General features: G+C 41.7%; 1 protein-coding gene across 8 annotated transcripts in view; it reads left to right on the top strand.

Moving 5' to 3' along the window:
- RNF144B (ring finger protein 144B) overlaps nucleotides 1-22136 on the top strand; it is a 172994-nt gene extending 150858 nt beyond the window's left edge. For 6 of the 8 annotated variants that reach the window (XM_021100236.1, XM_021100234.1, XM_013977461.2 and 3 more), the window contains 4 exons: nucleotides 10936-11140; nucleotides 13030-13174; nucleotides 17335-17424; nucleotides 18448-20634. In XM_021100236.1, the coding sequence (XP_020955895.1) occupies nucleotides 10936-11140; nucleotides 13030-13174; nucleotides 17335-17424; nucleotides 18448-18588 (581 nt within the window). In that variant the 3' untranslated portion in view covers nucleotides 18589-20634. Of the gene's footprint in view, nucleotides 1-10935; nucleotides 11141-13029; nucleotides 13175-17334; nucleotides 17425-18447 lie in introns of all 8 variants that reach the window. The other 2 variants (XM_005665608.3, XM_001928021.7) reach the window with 1 other exon arrangement.

The following is a 25786-nucleotide window of genomic DNA, read 5'->3' on the forward strand; positions in this document are numbered from 1 at the left end:
TGATTGCTAGCTTTTTAATCTGGATTAATAAAGTCTAGAGCTAAGAGGGTAGGGGAAGATATGAACATTAATCTATCATATGCTAGTAAATTTATTTAATTTTGCAATTACCTTGATTTAGATAATTGTTACGTGAAAAAGAAAGAGAACCATGCAGAGCATAAAGGGCGTTTAAGAATAGGAATATTTGCAGGGGAGTCACAGGATGGTACTTGCTACCTATGACCAAAGTTTGGTTCAATCTCACAGGGTTGTTTTTTCAGCAAACCAAAAGCAGATTCATTTCTCATGGGTATATCATTTAACTCAGTTTATAAGACCAATATATTCAGGTGGAATTTATTTAAAAAATTCTTGGAACTCTATTACTTGAATTATTTTTGCTCTATAGGAAGATTCAAATGAGATGTTACCCAACAGGCAATTAGAACCAACAGTGTCAGATGAATTTTAGGTTTAATGGATGAAGACAGAGCCTGGTACACTGTGCTGTGTGGATTCGGAGTTAACTGGAGGAATTAAAGATGGGGTTGTTTATGCTGGTCCTCCTTATTCCACCCCTTGTGGGCTGGTTAGATTGAGCGTTATACCCTCAGATGCTGAGTAATGGTGTCAAACACCTGCCCTGCCATTCTCCCGCTTTATCCCAGTATCTTCCATTATAAAAATAAATGATTGGGGAGTACCTGTCGTGGCTCAGCGGAAGCAAATTTGACTTAGGAACCATGAAGTTGCAGGTTCGATTCCTGGCCTTGCTCAGTGGGTTAAGGATCCGGCGTGGCCGAGTGCTGTGGTGTAGGTCACAGACATGGCTGGGATCTGACGTGGCTGTGGCTGTGGCATAGGCCAGAGGCTACAGCTCTGATTAGACCCCTAGCCTGGGAACCTCCATATGCTGCAGGTGTGGCCCTTATAAGCAAAAAATAAATAAAAAAAATAAATGACTGTTGGAACATAGACATTCACTGCATGGATGGGCGTGGTTGGTAACCAGTGCCATGATTCAAGGGCTCTTACCTGGAGAAATTCAGAAGAGTTAGGTTGGATTTTCAGACTTCTTCCTAAATGACAAGACCTGTCGGTCTCACCAGTTCTACTCAGTAACCAGTGCTCATCCTGTTTATGGTGTTCTCTTGCCCCAGATACCCCTCTCCTCCTCCGGACCATCGGCCTCCCCAACCACCCACTGCCCCACCTGTCAGTTAGCCGGCCTTATTCCTTATGGTTTAAGCCCTTTTCTATTAGCTAAAATGCTGTTTTGTCATTAATTACACAAATTCTAATAGTACCAGGAATTGTTAAGTTTCTCATGTATTCTGAAAATAGTGGCTAAGAGCCTGCATGGGAATGCAGGCTCCACTCCTTCCTAGCTGTGTGACTTTCATTGCTGTACCTCAGTTTCCTCATCTGTAAAATGAAGCTATTAAGAGCCCTGTACTGTGGGGATTAAATGAGTTAATACCTGTCAGACACTTGCTTGGGTCCTTCCTCTGTCTCAGTGTTCAAAATACTAACAGTTGTGGGTAATAAAAATGCTGATAACTTAAGAGTAGCACCATTTACATAAAAGTATATTCAGTGTTCTTCCATTCCCCCTTTTCCAAGATGAGATAATCATAACATTCTCTAGGAAACATCCTCATATTGAAATAGCTATTAATGATTGTCTTTTGTCAATGGGATTAGAACACTTGAAATTAACTGGTGGAGTTCCCGTCATGGCTCAGTGGTTAATGAACCCGACTAGTATCTGTGAGGATGTGGGTTCCATCCTTGGCCTCGCTAAGTGGGTTAAGAATCCGGCATTGCTGTGAGCTGTGGTGTAGGTCGCAGCTCGGATCTGGTGTTGCTGTGGCTGTAGTGTAGGCTGGCAGCTGTATCTGCAATTTGATTCCTAGCCTGGGAACCTCCATATGCTGTGGGTACAGCCCTAAAAAGAAAAAAAAAATTAATTGACCATTCTTGTGTGTGTGTGTGTGTGTGTGTGTGTGTGTGTGTGTGTGTTGCACATTCTTTGAGTTTGGACAAATTTATGATGACATGTATCTCCCAATACAGTATCATACAAAGTAGTTTTGTTGCCCTGAAAATTCTTCTCTGCCTATTTGTCCCCCCACCCACCTTAACTGCTGACAACCTCTGAGACATTTTTACTGTCTCAATAGTTTGGCTCTTTCTGAAATGTTAATAGAGTTACATTCATGGAGTATGTAGCCTTCTCAGACTGGCTTTGTTCACTTAGTAATATGCATTGCAGTGCCACATCTGTCTTTATGATAGGAATAGCCTTGCCACTTGCAAAGTACACATGAAAAATTATTGACCTAGAATAATGCTTGGATAGATGTCGCCACCCTTTGCTTTGGGGCTAGGACCTTATGAGGTTCTTGTGTTCAACCCTGCTTCTGATTGACTTATTTCTTTAAGAGATGTGGCGGTGTGTTCAGTCTGGTTACAAGTTAGGAAGGCCTTGGAGTCAGCCTTCCTTATAGGTGGGTCTTGCCTATCTCCGATACATTATAGATTAAACAGTTTTATTCAGACGTGGAATTTATTTTTCCTCACAAGTTCTAGGCGGATGCCCCATGTAGATCCCATGAATTGACAATTTATTTTATTTTGTTTTGAATACTAATCTTTAAAAAAGATTTTTTAATTGTTATTTCCCCAGTCCAGTTTTTTTTCTACTGTACAGCATGATGATAATGTAAGAAAGACAACTGATTTTATTATTCCTATTTTGTCGATGAAGAAACTGAAATTGGAAAGATTGAGACTTGCCTAGGACCACATAGGTGTGTCTAAGCTTCTTCATTTATAAAAATTTTTGAATTCTGTAGTTTTTTTATTGGGGTGAAATTATACAACATAACATGTACCATTTCACCCATTTTACATGAAAAATGGCATTAAGAACACTCCCAGGTGTTCCCATCGTGGCTCAGTGGTAATGAACCGACTAGTATCCATGAGGACACAGGTTTGATCCCTGGCCTCGCTCAGTGGGTTAAGGATCTGGCATTGCCATGAGCTGTGGTGTAGGTCACAGATGCAGCTCAGATCCTGTGTTCCTGTGGCTATGCCGTAGCTGGCAGCTATAGCCGGATTTGACTCCTAGCCTGGGAACTTCCATGTGCCGCATGTGTAGCTGTAAAAAAAGACCAAAAAAAAAAAAAAATTCCCCATGTTCACAGCCATCACCCCCAACTACTTGAAAAGCTTTTCTCACCCCAAGCAGAAACTGTGTATCAATGAAACAATAACTTTTCTTTCTCTTTTTCTCCCAGGGGCTGTTAACCTCTAATCTACTTTCTGTTTTGTGAATTTGCCCAGTCTGGACATTTCACATAAGTGGAGTTATACAATATATTCCTTTTGCATCTGGCTTGTTTCAGTTAGTATGGTGTTTTAGTTCATCCACCTTGTTGCATGTATCAGAACTTTTTGTGGCTGAGTAATACTCTATTGTGTGTATAGACCACATTTTGTTGACCCATTCATCTGTTGATGGACACTTGGGTTGTTTCTACCTTTTGGCTCTTGTCAATAATGTTGCTATGAACACTAGGGGTGTAAGTATCTGTTTTAGTCCCTGCTTCTCAGTTCTTTGGGATATACAGCTAGCAATGAAGTTGCTGGGTCATTCTGCTGTTCCGTGTTTAGTTTTTGAGGAACTGCCAAACTATAAAACTCTGTAATTTAATTAGACATTTTTACTATTGGAGAGTATGAAAGTATTTTAAATTTGGAAGCATGCTAAATCTGGTGACCATTTGGTTCATTCCCTCATTTTATAAAAAAGGGAACTGAGACCCAGAGTGATCTCAGGTGATTTTGCAAAAAGGCAATTTATAATCATGTAATTCTTCCTTAGCATCCATTATAAATAATTATTAGAAAATAGACATTCCAGGTAAGAATAAGTTTAAGCTAATATGGTGCTACACAATACAGTTTACTTGATTGAGATAATCTGTATCTAAATTGTTTACCTCTTTTTTACACAACAGACTTCATATTGACCTCAAACTCAGCATTTACCAACTAGGTGACTTTGAGGTCCATGTCATGAAAATATTTCGTGTGGAACTGTATAAAAGGAGATCTCGGGATGTATTAAATACTAATATTATGAATAAGTTAAATGACTAACTGGTGGAAGGTAAAACTCATTGGTTGGATTCTGAGATAGAACTGGAGAGTTTTCATTCTGAAAAAATATAGAATCAGATTAGCGGCAGCTCTATCTCTTAGTAAGAAATATTATTGTTAATTTTGGCCAATGCTTATTGTTTGCCAAATTCTTTTTCAGGTTTTAGTTTGTCATCCAGTGTCTTAATATTCTTCCACCTTATATTACATATATGATTAGCTTGTCTTTTATGTCTTGGTTTTCATCTTTGTGGGGAAAAAATCTTTTGGATAGGAATGGTCCCTGGTTATCGCTCTGTTTACACAAAACAGAGAAATGCCGTTTGGCATGGATTGGTTATTCTGTGAATCTACTTTCCATCCATCTGTGATTTTTCCATTGGCTACTGCTGTGTTTGTGGGTTTTCCTTTCTATGTCTGTCTGCCAGTATTAACAGAGAAAAGGAATACTAAGTTTGGCATGTGTTAGTGATTATTGCTTTATTTTCTACTGCTTCTCCAAGCACATGTCTGATGATTAAGGCTAGAATTTTGTTTGTCTGTTTCCAGAACCTGCTTTTTCAAATTATGTGTGTGTGTATGAAAACTAGGTTAAGATGATCCTCTCTAGTGCTTAAGCACTTTTCCTAATTTTTAACTTGTTGTAACTGCTAGTTATTTCAGTTTCTTGGTAGGCGAATGTGTCTGCTCTTGGATATTTGTATTATAATATAGTGGTTAGAAACTCTTAGAAATGGTTTAAGTGCCTTTATTGTTCTCCTTCACAGTATGTGAATACAATAGGAATTTGCTTTGCTGTTGTCATCTGTTAATCCTATTGCATTCACCCATGTATTCAGTATGTACTTATTTATGTGCTGAGTATCTGTTATATGCCAGGTGCAATTCCAGATGCGGCTTCAAGCTATGGTTCCATCTTTTTTTGAAAGCTTTTTTGTTCTCAGCACTTTTCACAAGCCTTCTTTCATTTTGAGCCTTAACATTTATGAGATGGTTCTTCAGATTTCATCTCACTCTTGTATTTGTCCTCCATGAAATGCTCCTACTTCATCTTTTGTATCTGATGATTACGGTCTTATCTCACCAGAGCTCTTTCTGTAGCTGTGTGGTTTCTTTTTGCGTTTTGTCTTTTTAAGACTGGATGATACTCAGTGACTTTATCTGTTCGGTTTTATTTTTTAACACCTTCCATCTCTCATTAGTCATCTTTCTTTTCATAGTTTCTGATCACAAGCCCATTCTTATTGTGTGTGTGTGTGTGTGTGTGTGTGTGTGTGTGTGTGAGAATGAATCATCTTTCTGAGTTTGCTAACTGAAAAACATGACATTACAGATGGTTTATTAATATTTACTCTAGTAAAACATAAGTCTAGTATTTAAAGTTATATAGATTGAAGAGATGTGATATTTTAGTATATTTGTGTAGATTATATTATGTCAGAGAGTTAGTTTAAAAGTAGAAACAAGCTATCTTTTTTAAAAAACAAAAAAACCCCAGTTAAACACACCCAGAGATATACATGAGCACTGAGTCGGTAGGCAGAACGTGGGACTTTTAATCCCAGGGTCGTGAGTTCAGCCCCACGCAGAGAGACTCTGGTTGAGCCTGACTTTCTGGTGTTTCGTGGTAAATGCATGACTAAGTCTAGGATTTCCTTCCCCAGCTCTTCTGTGCTTTCTGATAGTAACACTTTCTCCTTGGCTTACACTGCTTCAGCTTTACCATCTAGTTCTTTTTTGCTGATCAATTTTAAATCTCAAACAGCACGCGCTCTAGATGTTTCAGATCTCCTCTGAAAAACTGAAGTGTGTGCAAGAAAAGACCTTTATTAGCAAGTTGGATGAGGTTTCTAAAGGGGACCTGAATTAGAGGCACAGTGTTCATAAGCCTTTGCCTCGTCCTGTCTGCACTTCCATTTCCTCATCAACAAAATGGGGATAGTGATGGAATGATTGTCCTGGAGCTGTTGTAGAGAATAAATGAGTTCATATTGTCTATGTCACAGTGTGCCTTCGATGAATTATTACTGCCATTATTGTTATTCTTCTGGTTGTTGTCATTGCACCCTCGAGTCTTGTCCCCAGTCTTTTAAACTAAGGAACATCTTCCAGAATCCAGATCAGACCTTGGCCTGAGTGCACAATAATATCAATCTGTTTACTTTTCATCGTAACTCAAGTCTTTTTCACTGTGTTTCCGTCCTTTGTGTCCTAGATTCTAGAGTTTTATAGAAACTTAATAATCTAGGCAGATTCCTTACACCACCTATTATATCAGTTTCCTTCATGTGTATATTCTTACTCAAAGCGTGAATCCACCTTTTCTGACCAGCTTCAAGAGGATATTATGACTTGCTGAGATGGAGCATTCAAAGTTTCTGCTTGAAAGAGAAAAGATTCCCGTGGTGATAGGGGCGCTTAAAATATGTTTAATTACCTGATTATGTTTTTACATAAATAATGATATTCTAGAGTAAAAAAGGCCCGATCCTTCATATACTACCTAACCATGAGTTATGCCAACTCTCTACTTCTTTTGGGCTCAGTACAACAGTTTTAGACCAGATAACCTCAAAAGTTGTTTCCAAGCTTGAAATTTTGTGGTTCTCTTCAACTGTCTTGAGAGCAGCCCCTCTGCTGATGGCCACTTCTGTTCGGGTATGTTTACGCTAGCAGATGTTAATTCCAATCAGTTCAGTTTAATTGCATTTTAACCATCTGCAGAAGACCTTTGTTCTTTGAGATAGCAGAAAGCAAATTAATTTTGGCATAATTAAAAATGCAGCAGGTCATAAAAGTTAAAACAGTTTGATTTATTTCAGCTGATAATCAAATTAGCTTGAGTGCATGGTATTTCCCACAATCATAAAAAATGTACACGATGTCTTTTTTGGAACAGCCTCACAATGGTAGAAAATGGCAGAAAAACTTCTCATAGTAGTTGAGAAAATGTATAATAGAATAAAAAGCAAGCTCTGCCGTATCGAATGCTGATAGTTCCAGGTGGGAAAACCAAGGGTCTCCAGTTAGTTTTTTGAAAACTGAAAGAAGTTATTGGGGTCAGATGTGGTCTTTATGTTTCATGGCAGTTTTATTTTCTTGGAGTGTTTCTATTTCCTAATAATTGTCAGAGCACAGAATAGCTTTAAATAGCATTTCCTGCCTTGCATAATTTACATGAACAAGCAGAGTCTGAAGATCAGAGAGTCATGGGGCTTTACTTCAGTAATCAACTCTAATTTTCATAAGTAAATTCCAGTTCAGGTCTGTGACCTGTCTGTCTCTGATTTAAGTATGTTACAAACAATCACTTTTAAATTCCGTTCATGTTAAAAGTGCTGGGGGCACTATTCTCTTTTGCTAGACTTCTGAGTTTTTCCCCATCTCAAAGCTACAGCAGACTTGCACCACTGCCGATACAGGAGAAATTAGTTGAATGGGCATCAGTTCATTGTTTTCTTCATCTTTGAAATAGAAATTGGAAGGAGGAAGAAACTAAACCTTAAATGTTTGGATAAGCGTGCATTTGGTTTATCTACATAATCACTCTGTTTCCCAGGCCACAAGCCAGGAGGTAGAATTGAATTCTCAATAATAGTAATAAAAAGCATTTTAGAAAGTCCCCCACTAAGCCTGGGGGCTCTCCTTCCCTTCAGACTCCTCTCAGATAGTTGGGGTAGATGAGAGAGTGAGGAGAAGACAGCACTTGCTGATGAGATTGCCATTTGGCTCCCACCTGCTGTCCATTAATCTGTTCCTTTTTGGCTTGGATTCTGGCAGGTCCTGTGAGCTGCCAGGGCTGCCAAGGTCTGATGCCTCCTCAGCATTTTCCCCTTTTCTACCACGCTGGCTTTAGGCCCCACTTGGGGGACCCTGTGTTACTTCAGGTATAGAAAGCAAAACTGTGCTCTTCATGGCATATTGGAATTGTAATAATTTTTTAAGAAAGCAAACAAGTCTTTTAGATGCAGTGGACTTTTACTTGGAGCTGCTCTTCTGGGAGCTGGGCTGAAGGACAGTTGGAAGGACAGATGCTGTACTGTACTCAGATACCTTATCAGTGTAACCTGGTCAGACTCGTAGGTCTTGATCTCTGTTCCATTGGGGGAAACTCTTCTCCAAGAGACCCCAAGATGCCCCTACAGAGATATCTCTGGATAGTTGTTTCTGTTCCCTGGAAATATCTGAAGGCAGAGCTGAACAATATAGAACCTTACCAGAGATGCTATCATTATCTTTTATTGCCATAGGGAATACAGATCCTGTTTCTTATATTTCTTTGATGTTGCTTCCCTCCTTTAGTCAACGAATACTACTTTCCAGGTACCTTTCTAGGTCCGTAGTTGTCACCTGGCATGACTGCATCCAACTGCCTCTCTGCCAGGAAATCTGGACAGTTTTCACCTTCAAAATATGCTCTAAATTATCAGAACTTCTGCTTCTAACATGTATCATCTTGGATTAGACCGCTGCAGTGGCCTCCTAACAGAGCTCTCTGCTGCTCCTTTGTTCTACTACCAGCCTTTCTTCTTATAGTTGCCAGAATAATCTTTAGTAAGTGGAAATCAGATCATGGCACTCCCCTGATTAAAATGCCTTCTCCTCCAGTGGCATCTCATCACGTTTACGGCTTATCATCATAATCTGCTATCTGGCCCTTCCTGACTGTTCCCACATTATCTCCTGTGACTCTTCCCTCTGCTCACTTAGCTCCTTGTAAAATTGGACTGCCTTATTATATGTGTAGATCTTTCCGTTTGCATTACTTGGATAAAAGCTGGACATCTTTCAGATCAAAACCATATGTACATTGGCTGCTTATTTATGGTTCTAAATTATAGACCTCAATGTGATTTTTTAAAATCCTCAGCTATAAAAAAAAAAAAGAAAAGAAAACCTTCAAAAACAGAAGTGATGTTTACTCAGTGTCATCTGGTTCTTACCAGTGTAACAGTTCCAAAGGCTTCTCTCTCTCAATTCTAACCAAATTAATAGCTACTCAATGGGAAGAGTAGATCATGTACATTTGAGCTGAGGGGTCTCTGTCATGAATAAAAAATAAAAACAGAAAGAAAAACAAATGAAGGAAGTATTCTTTGTGTCTCCAGGTCCAGGGACACCAGGGTACCTTTTCTTCCCAAAGATTGTCCTTCATGAATTTCTACAGACAACTTAGGCTATTTGAGTATATAAGGGATAAATTCTTGCAGTCCTATCTGCATCTCCATCCAGTAAGAGAAATTCAACCCTCTATCCTTCACTCCTTGTTCACTTACTTTGCTCCTGATTTTAACACGGAAATATAAAACAGGATTTTCACAAGTTTGGCTAAATTGACCCCAGCCATCCCCCTCCCCAACCCCAATTTGTCATTTACTGGGTTTTTAATGGTTTATCAAGAATATACAGCACACCGTCTTTGGCAGGTGTCTTTTACATAACCAGAGCAGTATTTAAAAGCTGTTGAAGAAGCTCAAGCACTCCTGTGAAAGAGATATGTGGGCACCCCCCCGCCCCCGCCCCCCAGAAAGCTACATAAACAAACGATATTGTTTTGCTGCTATGGGTATCTCCTGGATGGCTGGACATTTCTCCAGGCTTTAATCTTGCGATTCTAACTAGCAGTACTTTCTTTTTATTGAAATTATTTAAAAGAGGAGGCTGATGGGTGAAGGGGGCTCTGTTTGCAAGAAGTCGTTGGTTTAAGTGAGTAGATATCCGGTCCCTGTTTTCTCCTGATATTGAATTGGTAGAAATTATTACCTTTAAAACTAAGCTCATAGTCAATACTTTCATTTCCTTTTTGCACCACCCTTTCAGTTTGTTTGCTTTCTGCATGGACTTTCCAAGAATTACAAGCCTTAAGAGGTTTGAAATGATAATTCCGTCAGTTTTCAAAATTTTTCAAAATTTGCAAAAGTAGTGGTTCAGAGAAAAACGGGCTACTCTACCCCTCAAGTAACATCACTTTTCACCTGACATTTCTCCATGAAAGGTCATGTCGTAGGACAAGAACACGGGGTCTTTTATCGCCTAGAAAATGGAAAACTGAACAAGATGTGTAAATGCTCGAAAGACGGTCACCCACCCTCCACTCTGTTTTCTTTTTTGCGTGCCGTTCGGATCTACCCAGTGTGGTGTATGACGATCATTTTATGGTCTGTGAAGGTCTCTACCTTTTTTTTTTTGGACCATGTGGCTCTTTTACAAATTACCCTTAAGCAGCCCTTTGGTAGGGCAGAGGAATATCCAAATTGACAGCTAATCTGACTTCTTGGCTAAGCCACACCAGACACTGCATGGTCCCTAAACTATTTGATTTTTTCCTTGTCCTATTATTTCTCTCTAAACGACAGAAGAAACCTCGTATCTATTTCTCAGTGCCCGAAAGGACAAAATCTTTGGTGTATTCTTCATGTCCAGTTTTTCTCCAAAAGAGTACTCAAAATAAGTGAAAAAGACACTTGAGGTTTTTGCCTATTTCGAGTGTTGAAAGGTGAGGAATATTCCCAAAGAGTGACAAATTTTAGTTAGTAAGAAGACTCCTTATCCATTCGTAAGGACAGCGGTGACCTGTCCCATGAGTACCTCCTTTGAGAAGTGTGGCAGGGCCGAGTGATCTTGTAGGTTTGGACCCATCGTGAAGACCAAGAGCAGCAGCATCGCCCTTGGTTGTATTAAGCTTCCCAAAACATTAGCCTATAGCAGAGAATAAATGGAGGGGAGAAAGCCTGAAGCTTGAATGACAGACAGACTGTCATATTTTCTTTCTTTACACTTTAGAAGTTCACTTGGACCCCTGCAGAACGTGGTGTCCTGTTGCAGACTGTCAGACAGTGTGCCCTGTTGCATCTAGTGACCCAGGACAGCCGGTGCTGGTGGAGTGTCCTTCTTGCCACCTGAAGTTCTGCTCATGTTGCAAGGATGCTTGGCACGCAGAGGTCTCCTGTAAAGAGAGTCAGCCTGTGGTCCTGCCAACAGAGCATGGGTAAGAAAGAAAACTTTCTTTGGGATTATTCACCCATATTCTTAGAAGAAATATGTTGCTTGGAGGAGGAGTTACCTTGTGATGGAATTTCAAGATGAGTTATTTCCCTGTGGAACTTTCCTGAGAAGTGTCTCCGAATTGGTAGGTTGTTAACAAAGAATAACCAAATAAGCATTTCCAAAGGAATTTTAGTTATTTACCCCCGGAGAATCTTCCAGATACTACTGAAGTTAGAGTCTGTATGAATTTTGATTTCTCTTTAGGTAGGAGGCATATGGTCTGCTGGTTCTCAGCAGGATGTCATGGCTTGTCCACAGCCATTTGCTTGGGTACCATAGCCGCCCACAGTGGATACACCTGGTTCTTCCTGCTTGCGAAGGCGCAGAAATAATTTTCTGACTTGACTCAGTTGCCAGCTTGTGAGGTGTGCCAGTCCTATCAAGAGGAACACTGCAAGAGAAGAAACAGCCTTTAGTGTGACACACTGCTAAAAATTCATGCATCCTAGAGGAAAATACTTTATGCTCTGAAAAAAATGATGCCAAGGTTGAGATGTTAGCTTGGGAAGTAATTCACTCTCTCCCTTGCAGGATGGAGGGTTTTTATGGCAGGAGCAGAGCCCAGAGTGAGAGACCTTTGTGCTTGATCCCTTGCTTTGCTTGAGGCTATGGCTGTTCTGCATGAGCAAGAACAGAAACACCACTGTTGCCACCCTGTTGGCTTAATCCCCCAGTGCGCTCAGAGTGTGGAGCACCCTTCTCCAGGAACAGTCATGCTACCTGGATGTGATGCTGAGCTTGAATCCCAGACCAAACAAATCAAGAGGAGAAAAAGAGCTGACACACATGGCAGGCAGGTGCCCGCTCAGTCAGTACCGGCTACATTTTCACTGCCACACCGTAAGGTCCCCAGGATTCACAGGACAGTGGAACGATCCCAGAGGCAAGAACGATTGAGTTCTGATGTTGTCATTTGGGCTCTTGCGATCTCATGCAAGTCACGCAGCCTCTGTGAGTCTGTTTCTCTATTTGGGGGGAAAAAAAAAAAGAGAGAGAGAGAGAGAAACAGGAATGAAAATGGTAGCTGTCCTACTGCTGTATGAGGTTATTAGGAGCAGCAAATTCGATCCTAGGTTTGACAACACTTTGCAAACCTGGTGTCGCTATGTGCTGGGTGGTGGTTTTGATGAACAGTGGCTAAAATGCCTGTGCTCTGGGTCCCCCCAGCCCTCCCTCCACCTCAATTCGTTCACTTATTTTCTGTGCCCCTTGAGCTTGTGAGCCTTGAGGGCTTAGTCACCTATTTGGAGCAGGTCTTTTCAGTGATATTGGGAATTTATTTTAAAGTATTGATGATTGACTCCCTCTAATCCTCTCCCCTTGTTGACTTGAACAGATCATGAGATCAATGATCTTTGCCCCCCAATCGATCCTGACCTAGCTTTGCTGCCGTGTGGCAGACTTCTGGTATTTTTATTCCGACAGTGTGGGCTCAGGAAGGAAGAGCTAATTTGGCAAAACAATGAATTCAGTCAGCTGTGGAAAATATAATTATGTAATTCCCTCAAAGCCAAAGATAAATAAATTAAGGCTCTTTTTTTTCGTTTTGAGTTATCTGAACAACACATCATCTCGTCTCTCCTATTTTTACCCCTGCCCTTTTCCTGGAAAGTGAATTAAGCACAGAGAGCAAAGAGTTCACTCCTACTCATCAGAAGCCCTGGGAGTTCAGTTGATGACCATAAACTTGAGTCTCAAATTTAACTGTTTGATTCAGCCCACTTTTCCCATAGCTCTGGTTAGTGTACACCTTGTGGTCCTAGCTTTTTAAAAAAGTCAGACAGCATCCTCGATCCCTACCCTCTAATTTCTCATTCATTTTGTTTCCAGGACCCTCTTTGGGACAGAGGCAGAAGCCCCCATTAAGCAGTGCCCAGTGTGCCGGGTTTACATCGAACGCAACGAAGGCTGTGCTCAGATGATGTGTAAGAACTGCAAGCACACGTTTTGCTGGTACTGCCTCCAGAATCTGGATGTAAGTGCCACCCATAAGGGTCTCCTCCGTGGTCCCTCTCCGTTTTGTATCTATGTGACAGCCAGGATCTGCCGGGCTTTCCTTTCAAAATATTGAGCCTGTTTTTGTGCTGCCAAAGAACTTTGTTTTTCGTTATGAGACTTCTTCCTGAGCCCGCTAGGCTAGATACCTCTCTTTGATTACTTTAGGTGTGTCACCTTAACAAGGCAAGCTTTTGTTTTAGGGACATTTCCTGCTTTGGGGCATGGTCTCATTACGTAAAGGACTGTTAGTGTAGTAGTTTTATCTTGGTGTTGTAACCAGTTACCACAAACTTGTGGCTTAGAGCAACACAAATTTATGTATTTATTTATTTTTTTGTCTTTTTGCCGTTTCTTGGGCCGCTCCCATGGCACATGGAGGTTCCCAGGCTAGAGGTCCAATCAGAGCTGTAGCCACTGGCCCACGCCAGAGCCACAGCAACGTGGGATCTGAGCTGCACCTGCGACCTACACCACAGCTCACGGCAACACTGGATCCTTAACCCACTGAGCAAGGGCAGGGACCGAACCCACAACCTCATGGTTCCTAGTCGGATTTGTTAACCACTGTGCCACGACGGGAACACCAGAACAACATAAATTTATTATTGTTAGTTCTGTCCACTGAAGGTCTAATATGGATCTCACTGGATTAAAATCAAGGTGTCCTGTGGTCTCCATTCTTTCTGATGGCTCTAGGAGAGGATCCATTTTTTTGCCTGTTTTAGTTTCCAGGGGCCGCCTACATTCCCTGGCTTGTGTGGCTTCTTTCCCCTGTCTTCAGGGACAGCAGTGTCACATCTCTCTGACCCTTCTTCCATAGCCTTACCTTCCAAAGTCATTCCTTCTGACAGTAGCTGGGCAAGCCTCTCGGACGTGAAGGATCCATGTGATTAGATTAGACCCATCCAGACATCACAGGATAATCATCTCAACATCTTGAATCACACTTGCAAAATCCCTTCTGCCATGTAAGGTAAATTATTCACAAGTTCTGGGAAATAGGCCATTGATGTCTTTAGGGGAGCAGTTATTCTGCCCAGCAGCACTAGATTGTTCTTTTGGAATTTAAAGAAAAAAGCCATTCAAATCAGTGGCATCTCCTAATTACTGTCTTGCTCATTGGCATGACAGCAGGATGGCTACCGTTCTCTCAGGGTTCCCTACCCACATAAAGGGGTCTGGTCTAGGAGTTCCCATTGTGGCTCAGCTATAATGAACTTGACTAGTATCCCTGAGGATGCAGGTTCGATCCTTGCCTTTGCTCACTGGGTTAAGGATCCAGGGTTGCTGTGAGATGTGGTGTAGGTCTCAGACATGGTTTGGATCTGGTGTGGCTGTGGCTGTGGTGTAGGCTGGCAGCTGCAACTCTGATTCGACCCCTAGCCTGGAAACTTCCATATACTGTGGGTGCAGCCCTGAGCACACACACACACACCCCCCCACAAACACACACGCACAGAGGGGGTCTGGTCTAATTATTTTTCCCCCCACCGTTCATAAAGCGTGTCTTATCCATTTCTGGTGCAGTTCCATTCAGTCCAGGGCTGAGGTTAATGGCAACCTCAGAGTTAAAATGATAACCTTGGAGTTAAAAGATGTGAAGGATTGGTGAGAATTCTTTTGTTTTCCAGTGGTTTACAGCTTGGGGTAGCACAGGTTGTTTATAGATGTTCCTTACTTTGGCAGTTTGGACCCGTAAAATAGATTCGTATCAATGGAAGCCTTCTGCCATGGTTGGTTGGGTGGCCATTCTTTTCTCACCTTTTCATTTTAATTGCTTAGTTTGCTTCAATTTGTAGGCCATTTGTGTAGTGCTTTTGTATTATACATGTTCAGCCCGTGGGTACATGTAACATAGGATGCCTGCTGACCTCCACATGCCTGCTTTTATTTTATTGTATTTTTTTGTGGTCACACCCACAACATATGGAAGTTCTCTGGGCCAGGGATCAAATCTGAGCCATAGCTGCAACCTGTGTCACAGCTGCGGCCACGCTGGATCCTTAACCCACTATGCTGGGCCAGGGCTGAAACTCACCACCTCAGCAGTGACCTGAGCCACTGCAGAGACAACACCAGATTTTTAACCCACTGTGCTACAGTGGGAACTCCTCACATACCTGATTTTTAACTGAAAATTAGAGAAGTTATTTAGGCTGACATCCATGAGTAAGAGCTATAATGAGCTGATGTCAGTGTTTCAAAAGAGGTACGCGTCAGGCGAAGAAAAGAGACATTTTAGATTCTGGAAGGTCAGCAGCTCAGGCTGGAAAATATGTTTTCAATTCTTTTTAAATCGTTCTATGTATCACAACCCCTTGAATTATAATTATGTTTGATATTTGAGACCTATTCTAACTCCAACAGTGTGACACTCTGGATGAGGGCATGACTCATGATTCTACACCCCTCGTGCTTTACAAAAGAAAGAAATCATCTTTTGTTTTCCTTAATGTTTAACCAGAATATTAATTGGATTCGTATCCACAAGGAGGCTGAGCCCATGAGGTTCTTTTTAAGAGGCAAGAGAGTAAGGGAGTAAACATGGGTACCCCATCACTCTATCTTTTGGCTGAAATGTGTTTTGGGTATGGTGTTACAAAGAACACAGCGTTCTGTCACTTGTGCTCTTCTGGTGCGTGAGGTGAAATGGTACAGATGTTAAACTGCTAGATGCATAGCATCTTCTTCTGGTCACTGTGTTTTGAGATCTCATTTTTCTCAGTTTTTTGCCGGGAGGCATGGGCTTGCTGGTAATGATGTTTTTCTGTAGACAAGTGTTCCATGGAAGATGGCAGTGTTGCTCTTTGTTTACAGGAAAGTTTTAGAGCATGGGTCTTGGAGAAGGGTGATTGTCCAAAAGCCAAGCCTGAGACTGACGTCACAAAGGGTGATTTTAAGATTTGCGGTGGGGAATTGGGTTTGTTTCCTGCTTTGATTCTCATTCCTGCTATTTCAGAGAAGGAGACGGTCTTCATTTTCTGCTTTGGGAACCTCCAAGACTTGTCCTCTTCAGTTATCTCTCCTCTCCTGTGACTTCAGTTACCATTCTCTACTCTCTGACATACCCACGCATTCAACTGTGTCCCATTTAACAGCAAGGAACACTTTTCTCAAGCCTCTGTCTTTCCCTTACTGCCCTTCTCTTTCTCTCCTTCCTTTAGAAACCAACCCTCAAAAAGGCATAATCACCTCTAGCTACTGACCCTCCAAACATTGCAATGTATCCAGATTGCCCCCTAGTCATACCTGTGTTCTCCGGTGGCTTTGAGGAATTTCTTTTGCAGAAAATCCAATGGATACTTCAGCCCTCATCCTACCTGGATTCTCTGCTGCCTTGACATCTTGACCACTCATTCCAGTGCTACCATCTCTTCTGGTTTCCCGTCTCGATTTCTTTTCCAGGCTCTTCCGTAGCCCATCCTTAAATGTTGCTGTTCAGCAGCCTCTTCACTTCTCAGTCTGCACTCTCTGCTGGGTCATCTCATCTACCTCCTGGGTTTCTTTAACCCAAGGACACTGCTTCCCAAGTCTTTTCCCCCAGATCCAGATCTCTGTAATCAGCTGCCTTTTGACCAGTAGTACTGTTTGGATGTCTCAAGTATCCTTCAAGTTCAACACATCCAGACTGTAGCCATCATCTTCCTGAAAAAATCCATCTCTCTGTTGTCATTTCCCTCAACAAAGCCACTGCCGTCTATCCAGTGCTTCTCCCTTGTCTGTGGTTTCTCTTCCCTGTTTCACCATGTGGTTAGTTACTGTGCTTGCCTCCTGTCCATCTCAGCCAGTGGCATGTTATTTCAGCTGCTTTACCATAGCAGCCTTTAGGCACCTCATTCCTGGTACTCTCATTCCATACCGCCTTCTGCTAGAGCTTCCTTTTAAAGATCATTGGTCAGGTCATTAGTCTTACTTAGAATCAATCAAGAGTCTCAATGACTATAATCTGTTTTCACATGGTGATTTATAAAACTACTGAGATACTGTCTAAAGATGGTGGGCTTGGCTTTCCTAGAGGCGGTCGTTAATATCACCAGGAAGCCCTTGCTCCCCCCGAGGGGATCTGGTATGGTTATTAGTACCCATCTCTCAACTCAAAACTGCATGTTTACCAAAACCTTTCTCTTTGCTTTGCAGAATGACATTTTCCTCAGACATTATGACAAAGGGCCGTGTAGGAATAAGCTCGGCCACTCCAGAGCCTCAGTGATGTGGAACAGAACGCAGGTACCGTGACCTTGAAAGAAGCCTGAGAGCAACCAGACTAAGAATGGCTTTAAAAGCTCACCTATGCATCCTCCCCACTCTATTGCCTGCATACCCATCCCAGCCTGAGAGGTTCTGGGAGTTCTGAGCCTGAAGTTAATTCATGAGCACAGTCTCCTAGAGGAGAAGGCAGGGCCGCAGAGCAGCCAGTGACCAGGAGAATGAAGGCAGTTGCTCTTTCCTTCTGAAGAAAAGGGCCAGAATGACTTTGCTAAAGCCCCGGGAGGCATATTAGCTATGAGAGGCAGTGCTCTAAAACCCCTGAGCCCCTGTGGGGGCCCGGATTCCTCTGTACATATTGTATGTTCACACAACAGGTTCAGAGGGAGTCCTGGTTTATTTTTAATTGGGTTTCATATTTATTAAAGGCCACGTTCCTTTTGAGGGAGTCAGTGTGAATAGCCTGGGAGCCACTGTTAATGTGCCTCTGAGACAGTAGAGGAAACTCGTTAGCGAGAGAGCCAGCACCAATTTCTGATCACGCTTCAGTTTAGTCCGTACTATCTCCCTGATTTATATCCAGTTCAGGCCGTTGCTGGGCACTGGCTAAAAAGTCCCATAATTGTAACTGCTTTATGTGCCTGCATTGGTGTCTTAGTCAGTGCAGGCTGCTGTAACAAATTAACCACAGCCTGGGTGGCCCATGCAGAAATGTATTTCTCATGGTCCTGAAGACTGGACCTCTGAGGTCAGGGTGCCAGTATGGTTGGGTTCTGGTGAGGAGCACGGTTTGGAGATGGCCTTCTTCACTCTGTCCTCACACGCAGAGAGTGGAGGGAGAAGAAACAAGATCTCCGGAGTCTTTTCTGATAAGGGCCTCCATCCCATCATGAGGACACCACCCTCATGTCTAATTCCCTAAGGCCCCACTTCCAAACACCATCATACGAATTGGGGAGGGGGGTAGACAGTCCATGGATGATGGTAGAATATACACTTAGGAGGACTTAATTGCTGGAATAGGCTTTTCTTCTCCATTTCCAGGTGGTCGGGATTCTGGTGGGGCTGGGCATCATTGCCTTGGTGACTTCACCCTTGCTGCTTCTGGCTTCCCCGTGTATAATCTGTTGCATCTGCAAATCCTGCCGGGGCAAGAAGAAAAAGCACGACCCATCCACAACCTAAAGATCTCTGTTCGTGTCCACGTGCCACAGATGCCTGGGTTATACGAGACCGCACAGTGAGAAAACCCCACTTAGCGAACTCGCTTCCTCCTCCTCCTTGCCAAACTTTGGAAGTGCCTCTATGTCCAGACTTTGAACTTGCCTACCCGCCTTCAGGATCCAGAAAGGCCAAGCACTGGGTGGGAGGTGTGCCCATGTAAAGAGGACCAGGTTTAACAGTCCAGACTGTGTCTGTGGAGCATGTTGGGAAGCCTTGGGGTGATGGGGAGGAACTAACACATCGTCATGGTATCAGCCAAAGGATCCCACCGGACTGTGCAACTTCCCGCCAAATCCAGGGAGCCTGAAAGAACATTTGGTCCAATAAACGTGCTGCCAACCACGACAACACACTTGGTAACTGAAAGGCCAGAGTCTGTTCCGTGTTGATTTGACCACCCTGAGAAGCGTGAGGAGAACCCCTGGTAGGAGAGGAAGAATTAGACTGTTTAAGGGGAAATTCTTTTAAGAATTAGAGTGCTTGTAAGAATTGTATGAGGGCTGCTTCTCTTAGGAGTTGATTCTGATGGTTCTGCCTCTGCTGGTGGTTACTGTGTGTGCCGTTCCCATCATTGCCCTGGTAAGTTGGCAGAAACACAATAGGTTTCTCCTTGTGGGATCTCAGCTTTAAGCAGGAGAAACTGCTGTGCAGAAGGGGTTGTCATCCCCCCCCACCGCGCCCAGAAAAGAGCTGGAGCAGGTAAAACAATCTGGTCTAATTTAGTATCTCTCTCCTGGGTGATAAACTTCTTCAAACAGCCCGTAGCTGTGACGTATGGGTAGAGTGGCAGGGTTTAAAATCTTCATCATAGGTATCAGGGGCCTTTCTTGATCTCTTTGTTCATATACCCAACAAATTTAGAATTAGACCTAGAAGTATACAACAGGAGAGAATATTAAAGTCCATAGGTGTATCTGGAATTCACATAACTTGCTGCCTATCTAGAATTTCTATTCACTGGGCATGCATGGATATACCCAAGAGTGCACACAAAATAAATGTTTACTTAAAAGCCATTCTGTCTTCTGGGACTCATATTTGGTTTATTATAAATCAACTTAAAAATGTTTTTTTGCATATTATGTATGTAAATTTTGGTTACAGTTAAGTTCATAAGTTACCCAAAGGTGTCAACGCTTTTAAAACAGTGCTTCGTATGATATCATGCCATCCCAGTTTGTAAAAACACTAATTGATAATTAAGTTACTTACACAGTTTCAAATGCAATTCAGAACAGCCCTCTTCCCAGCAGCTTTGCTCGTTCAGCATCTGTTAGGGCAATCAAGAGTACTTTTTGTATGTACAGGGCACTGATAAAACAACAAAAAATATCTGAGAAATGAAAGGTAAATGCTTGGTGTGTCTTGCGTAGTTTGGGTTTTTATCACCTCACTGTGGCTTATTTTTCCCATTATTCCCTTAGTCAGATTTTGAATAAACGAGTTTTGAAAAGACAGTAACTTTTACTCTAATGACAGGATTACATAAATGCCGTTGGCAATGTAGCCTGGTGCTGCGTGAGAACCGTGTTAAATGTTAGTGGACAGCTCTCTTTGAAGCCAAGGGTACCACATCAGGAATTGTCAGGACCTCTGATATTTTCTGAGATAGCTGGGTAACTAGCCTATTAAACTGCTGCTATCTTTGATCTGTTTTGAAAGAGTGATGCTTTGCCTGTGTAATGGATTGTATTCTAAGTGGGGATGTGTATATTTAAGGAACTTTAATTTGTGTGTACATATTGCTATCTGATTGGTGTGTAATACATCTGGTTGTGTACATTTTTATTTACAGTTTGTATAGAACATAGACGAGAACTCTGGGAAAACTTTTGGATGGCAACCAACCAAAAAAGATTTTTAATCATTCATTAGAAATTTCTCAATATTGAATGTCTTTATTTTCCCTGGAAACTCTAAACACTTCAGAGAAAAAAAAATCAGCATCTTTCTTCTATCATCATATTTCATGTGGGTATAAATATAAATGTACATATATTTGAATAATTTGCTTTGTCTGACACTGCCTCATTATTAGCACAGGGCATTTATAACTGCTCAGGGGATCACAGGAACTCAGCTGAAACTGAACTTTTGAATCAAGAATGTCAGTCTTGGTAATATACTCTTCCATTAATGTACTCTCCAAGATTGCTTCCACAAAGAATCTTGAAACAGAGGCAATTTCAAGTAGCCTAAAATGCTGTTTTCAGAGGCACAGCTCCTGAATTTGGAGTAAAGGTGAAAGAATCCGTCTATGTTATTTCCTTGGCAAAACTGAGGGAATTTCTCTTCTCACAGAGATACTATAAAAGAATTAGCTTACTTTTTTGGGGGGGGGGAGGGGACCTGTTTGTCAAATAGATTTAAAATAACTGGATTTAAGTTTTCAAATGTTGAAAAGTGCCTGAAAAGTGGTGACTTCTTCCTTAAATGGCCCAACAACTTGGCCTGTGTAAGATTGTTGGAATCAACAGGAACAGCTTGGTTGGTTAAAACCCAAAGATATCTCTGGTGCATCAAAGGGCAAGATGCAAACCAGTCTAGAGATTTTGTTTATAATAGAGAAAGCTGATGACTTTGATAACAGAGACTGACGTTTTCATTTTGTAGAATTGGCCAGATAAAGGGTTTAACCTTGTCACCTTCCTCTGTTTGTTAGCTGTGTTCTTTCATAGTGATTCTTTCTGTACTAGGAAGAAATATGGGACTATGTAATGTTTGGATCTTAGGGCAAACTTTGTGTGTGTGTGTGTGTGTGTGTGTGTGTGTGTGTGTGTGTGTTTGGAGTAGTATATAGTCCATTTGAAATAGAAATCAAACAGATCCTTCACCATGCTGTTATCTGGATGGAATAACTCACCATTGGATGTAATGGCCTAACATCTAGCTGTTGCCCCTTGTGGGAATTTTTCTCTTGTTATTAGGTAGGGAAGTGAAGGGGAAAATGTTATGGAAGCAAATTGTAGAATCTTAGGCATCCTGTTTGTTCATGCCATGGATGTTTGCTCTGGACTTCAAATCTCTAGTTTGAAAGAGGCCTTGGAAAAACAAATAATTCACAGTGTGAATTTTCTTGTAGCCGGTATCACAAAAATCTCACCTATTCCAGGTTTGAAAATCTACATGTGTATTCGAATGTAAATCACTGTTTTCTTGGAACCCCCCAATTGTCTCTTAAAAATTACATTGAATCTAAATATGTATTACTTCAGCCTTTCTTACACAGTGCTTCTAAAAGACTTTTGGTCCCTGAATGGATGCCTTTATGTGTATAGAATCATGTGTTATGTGTAGCTTTAAAGACAGTTTCAGAATGCCTCAGATGAATGACATTTTTTAAAGCTGTTACAATTGATATCTATAGGCTCTTCTATCTCATGTTGATTCACAATCCAGAAAGTTTTGTTATGTATTTAAGAAATTGCTGTTGTATTATATTTTTCCAAGTATTTGAGAAGAAAATAGCTGTTTTAGTCTCTCTGGCCCCAATAAATGTGGAGCAGGAAGTCAAGTGTGTTATTTTTTTTGTTATGCTGCGTGTTTCTACACATGTTCAATTTTATCATCCAGGATCCAGCCAAGTCACTATTAAATCTTAGGTTCAGAATTAACAAAAATTACCCAAATCTGCAATAATATATATGGAAATAACTCTTGCTACCTTGTTTCTTAAAAGAAATAAGAGAAAGTGTCATGTCTTCAAGTGTTGCAGACTTTCTTCTTGTGCGTGTGTGATACGCCACACCACTAATGCAAGGCATTAATCATTATCCAGAAAAATATCCAGTAATTTTGGTCTTTGATCATCCTAATAAAAAATGTTGCCAGGGGAGTTTCCGTTGTGGCTCACCGGGTTAAGAAGCCGACTAGTATCTATGAGAATGCGGATTCAATCCCTGGCCTTGCTCAGTGGGTTGAGGGATCTGACATTGCCGTGAGCTGTGGTGTACATTGCATATGCGGCTAGGATCTGGCGTTGCTGTGGCTATGGCATAGGCTGGCAGCTGGAGCTCCGATTAGATCCCTAGTCTGGGAACTTCATATGCCACAGGTGGCCCTAAAAAGGCAAAAAAAAAAAAAAAAAAAGTTGGCGGACATCAGAATTACTTCTGTAAAATACGTGTTGGCTTCCGTACTCTCTCAGGTTAGTTCTAACCTTTCAGGTCATGCCAGAGCGGCAACCTGAGCCACAGTAGTGACAATGCTAAATCCTTAACCCACTGAGTCACCAGGGAATTCCAATGCCTTTTTATTGATTGCCTTTTGCTTCTAATATGATACCTGAGTCTAAAGGTTTATAATTGACTTATTCAAATTTCATTTTGTAAGCATTCAGTTTTGAGGAAATCAGTAAGATCGTTTAAAAACATTTTTGGGTTATGGTTTCTTAATTTGCTTAATTATCTCCTGGAATGTCAACATGATTTCATTTTTAAAGTGTACTTATTACTTGCTGAACTTGAATTTGCATTCCCAAAGAATTATTGAATGAATCATTTTATACAGCAGTGATTTTAATTAATCCCCTAACCAGCAAACTCATTGCAGTGTGAAATGCGAATCTAGTGAGTTTGGAAGAGAATTATAATTATGTTTTTCTGTAATTCAATTATTTCCATTTGTTAGATAATAAATCTGTTGTTTTCCAGACCCTAAAGACAGTATCCAGCTCTACATTATGAGAAATTAATTTCTTCAAATAATTTAATAGCAATTATAGTGTTTTATGTATGTATTTTCTGTATGCTTTTCATTAAATTTTTAAATTTTTTTTAATTAAAAAAAATTGGGGGGAGTTCCTGTTGTGGTGCAGTGGAAATGAATTTGACTAGGAACCATGAGATTGTGGGTTCAATCCCTGGCCTCCCTCAGTGGGTTAAGGATCCAGAGTTGTGGTGAGCTGTGGTATAGGTCTCAGACACGGCTTGGATCCCAAGTGGCTGTGGCTGTGGCTAGGGCGGCAGCTGTAGCTCTGATTGGACCCCTTGCCTGGGAACCTCCATATGCCGCAAGTGCGGCCCTAAAAAGCCAAAAAAAAAAAAAAATTTTTGGCTGTGCCCATAGCAGGTAGAAGTTCTGGGGCCAGCGATCAACCCCATGCCACAGCTATGACCCAAGCCACAGCAGTGACAATGCCAGATCCTTAACCCACTATGCCACCAGGAAACTCCATATGTATGCTTTTTTTTTTTTTTTGGTCTTTTTTTGGGGGCCACTCTTGTGGCATATGGGAATTCCCAGGCTAGGGGTCAAATCGGAGTTGCAACTGCCTGCCACAGCCACAGCGACACCAGATCTGAGCCACATCCGCGGCCCACAGCAACACCAAATCTTTAATTCACCGAGCAAGGCCAGGGATCAAAACTGTGTGCTCATGGATAGTAGTTTCGTTAGTGCTGAGCCACAGTGGGAATTCCCATATGTATGCTTTTTAAGGAAGACTTAAGAACAATCTTAAGAGATAAATGGAGCAGATACTGGATCAAGTTCGTAGAGAAAGCAATGGTTTTGGGTACCTGGCTTGTCAGGGGTCATACTACTGATAATTGGCAGCTAGAAAAAGAATGCCTGACTCCTCGAAAGTACTTTAATGTTCTTTCATCAGCTAATAATCCAGAGCTGGCCTTTACTTTCATGTCTGTGAGTCCTAAGAGAATGTTCTCCTCTCTGATAGCTGTATCAATGAATGTATAGGTAAGGGAATAGTTTATTATTTCAAATAATCATTTAGTGTCTGTGTTTTGGTATGTGTGGCAGTACGCCTAGGACAAAGGGCCACCCCTGAGTCAACCCCAGTCACTCCTCGGGGTTCAGCTAGAGGAGAATGACAGGAGACAGGAGACCGAAGGTGATTCCTTGAATAACGCAGTGATATGTTTCTGATTTGCTAACATTGGAACTAGAATTAGAGCTGGGTCAATGTGCCGACACCAGAAGCTCTCCCCAGTGTTCACCTCTCCCCCGTGATGACAGGTCCATTGTCATCAGTTCCTTTTAATGTTTACAATCAAGACTCAAAATGATTAACTCAGGTCCACATCCTTCCCTATTAATATTACTAGCTTGTACGCTAAAGTATATTTGTGCTCTAGCATTAAATATCAATCATTTTGCAGTTTCAAAAGCAAGAAATGGGGCTCTGATTAAGGAACTTAATGCATATCTGATGTATATAAAGAAGTGCTTTGAATTCCATTTTCTGCCTTTATGTCTTATCAGTTTTCATTTGTGTGTGTGTGTGTATTAAAACTAGGATTCAGGCTTTTGCTGAGAAACAGACTAAGTCTAACATTAGCCATTTTATCTTGTCACTACTGAATGACCTGGTAGGACTTGAGAGGGTATATTGTCTATTTTGGGTGGGACTGGATGGGTGGTTGACATTAATGCTATTGAACACATTTAAATAAAATGGACATGAAGGTTTTCTCAAGACGAGTCGTGAGACTTGTAATAATTCATCTGCCTGAGCTCATTTCCGGAAGCCAAGCCAGTTTGTTTGTCTAAAAGCAAACAAGTCCAGAAACCCACACACCGCCCTGCATGGTGTGTCTCAAAATCCAGCCTGGCTCTAGAACTTTGGACCACAAGGGCACGTGAACAGAGTGTTGGGAGAGGGTAGGTCGATCAACCTGTGTCACCTCAGGCACAGAACCAGCGGGCGACACCCTCTGTTCCCTCTGCCCTCTGCCAGTCTGGGTGGCATGGGGCTGGGGGCAGACACCCAGTTTGCAAGAAGATGGCTTCAGTTCCAGGCCTGGCTTTGCTCTTGACTGGTGGTATGGTTTGGGGCGAGTTGTTTATCACACAGCGTCATTTCATCAATCTTAGCTCAGGATTTGGAGGATAAGATGAGGTCACGAATGTCAAAGTGCTTCCAAGTGTTGTTTGTAAGGAGCGCAGCAGAGGGGGAGCCCCTGTGTTGTGTGTGCTGTGGCTATGAATTTGCCGCCAGATAGCATTTCCAAAAGAGAACAGGGGACTAAGAGAGGAGGGGTTCCCAAAATGCATTTCTAGCTCTTGAATGTGTGTTGAGGGAGAAATGAGCTCCTCAGTAAATGTATTTTTTTAGATTTAAAAATTCCTTTACGTTGCTTTTTCGCAAATAGGTTGCAAACATTTAGCTAACTTTGTGCTCAATTAAAATGGAAGAGAA

The sequence above is a fragment of the Sus scrofa genome, chromosome 7 (assembly GCF_000003025.6).
Source record: "Sus scrofa isolate TJ Tabasco breed Duroc chromosome 7, Sscrofa11.1, whole genome shotgun sequence".
NCBI classification, from domain to species: Eukaryota; Metazoa; Chordata; class Mammalia; order Artiodactyla; family Suidae; genus Sus; species Sus scrofa.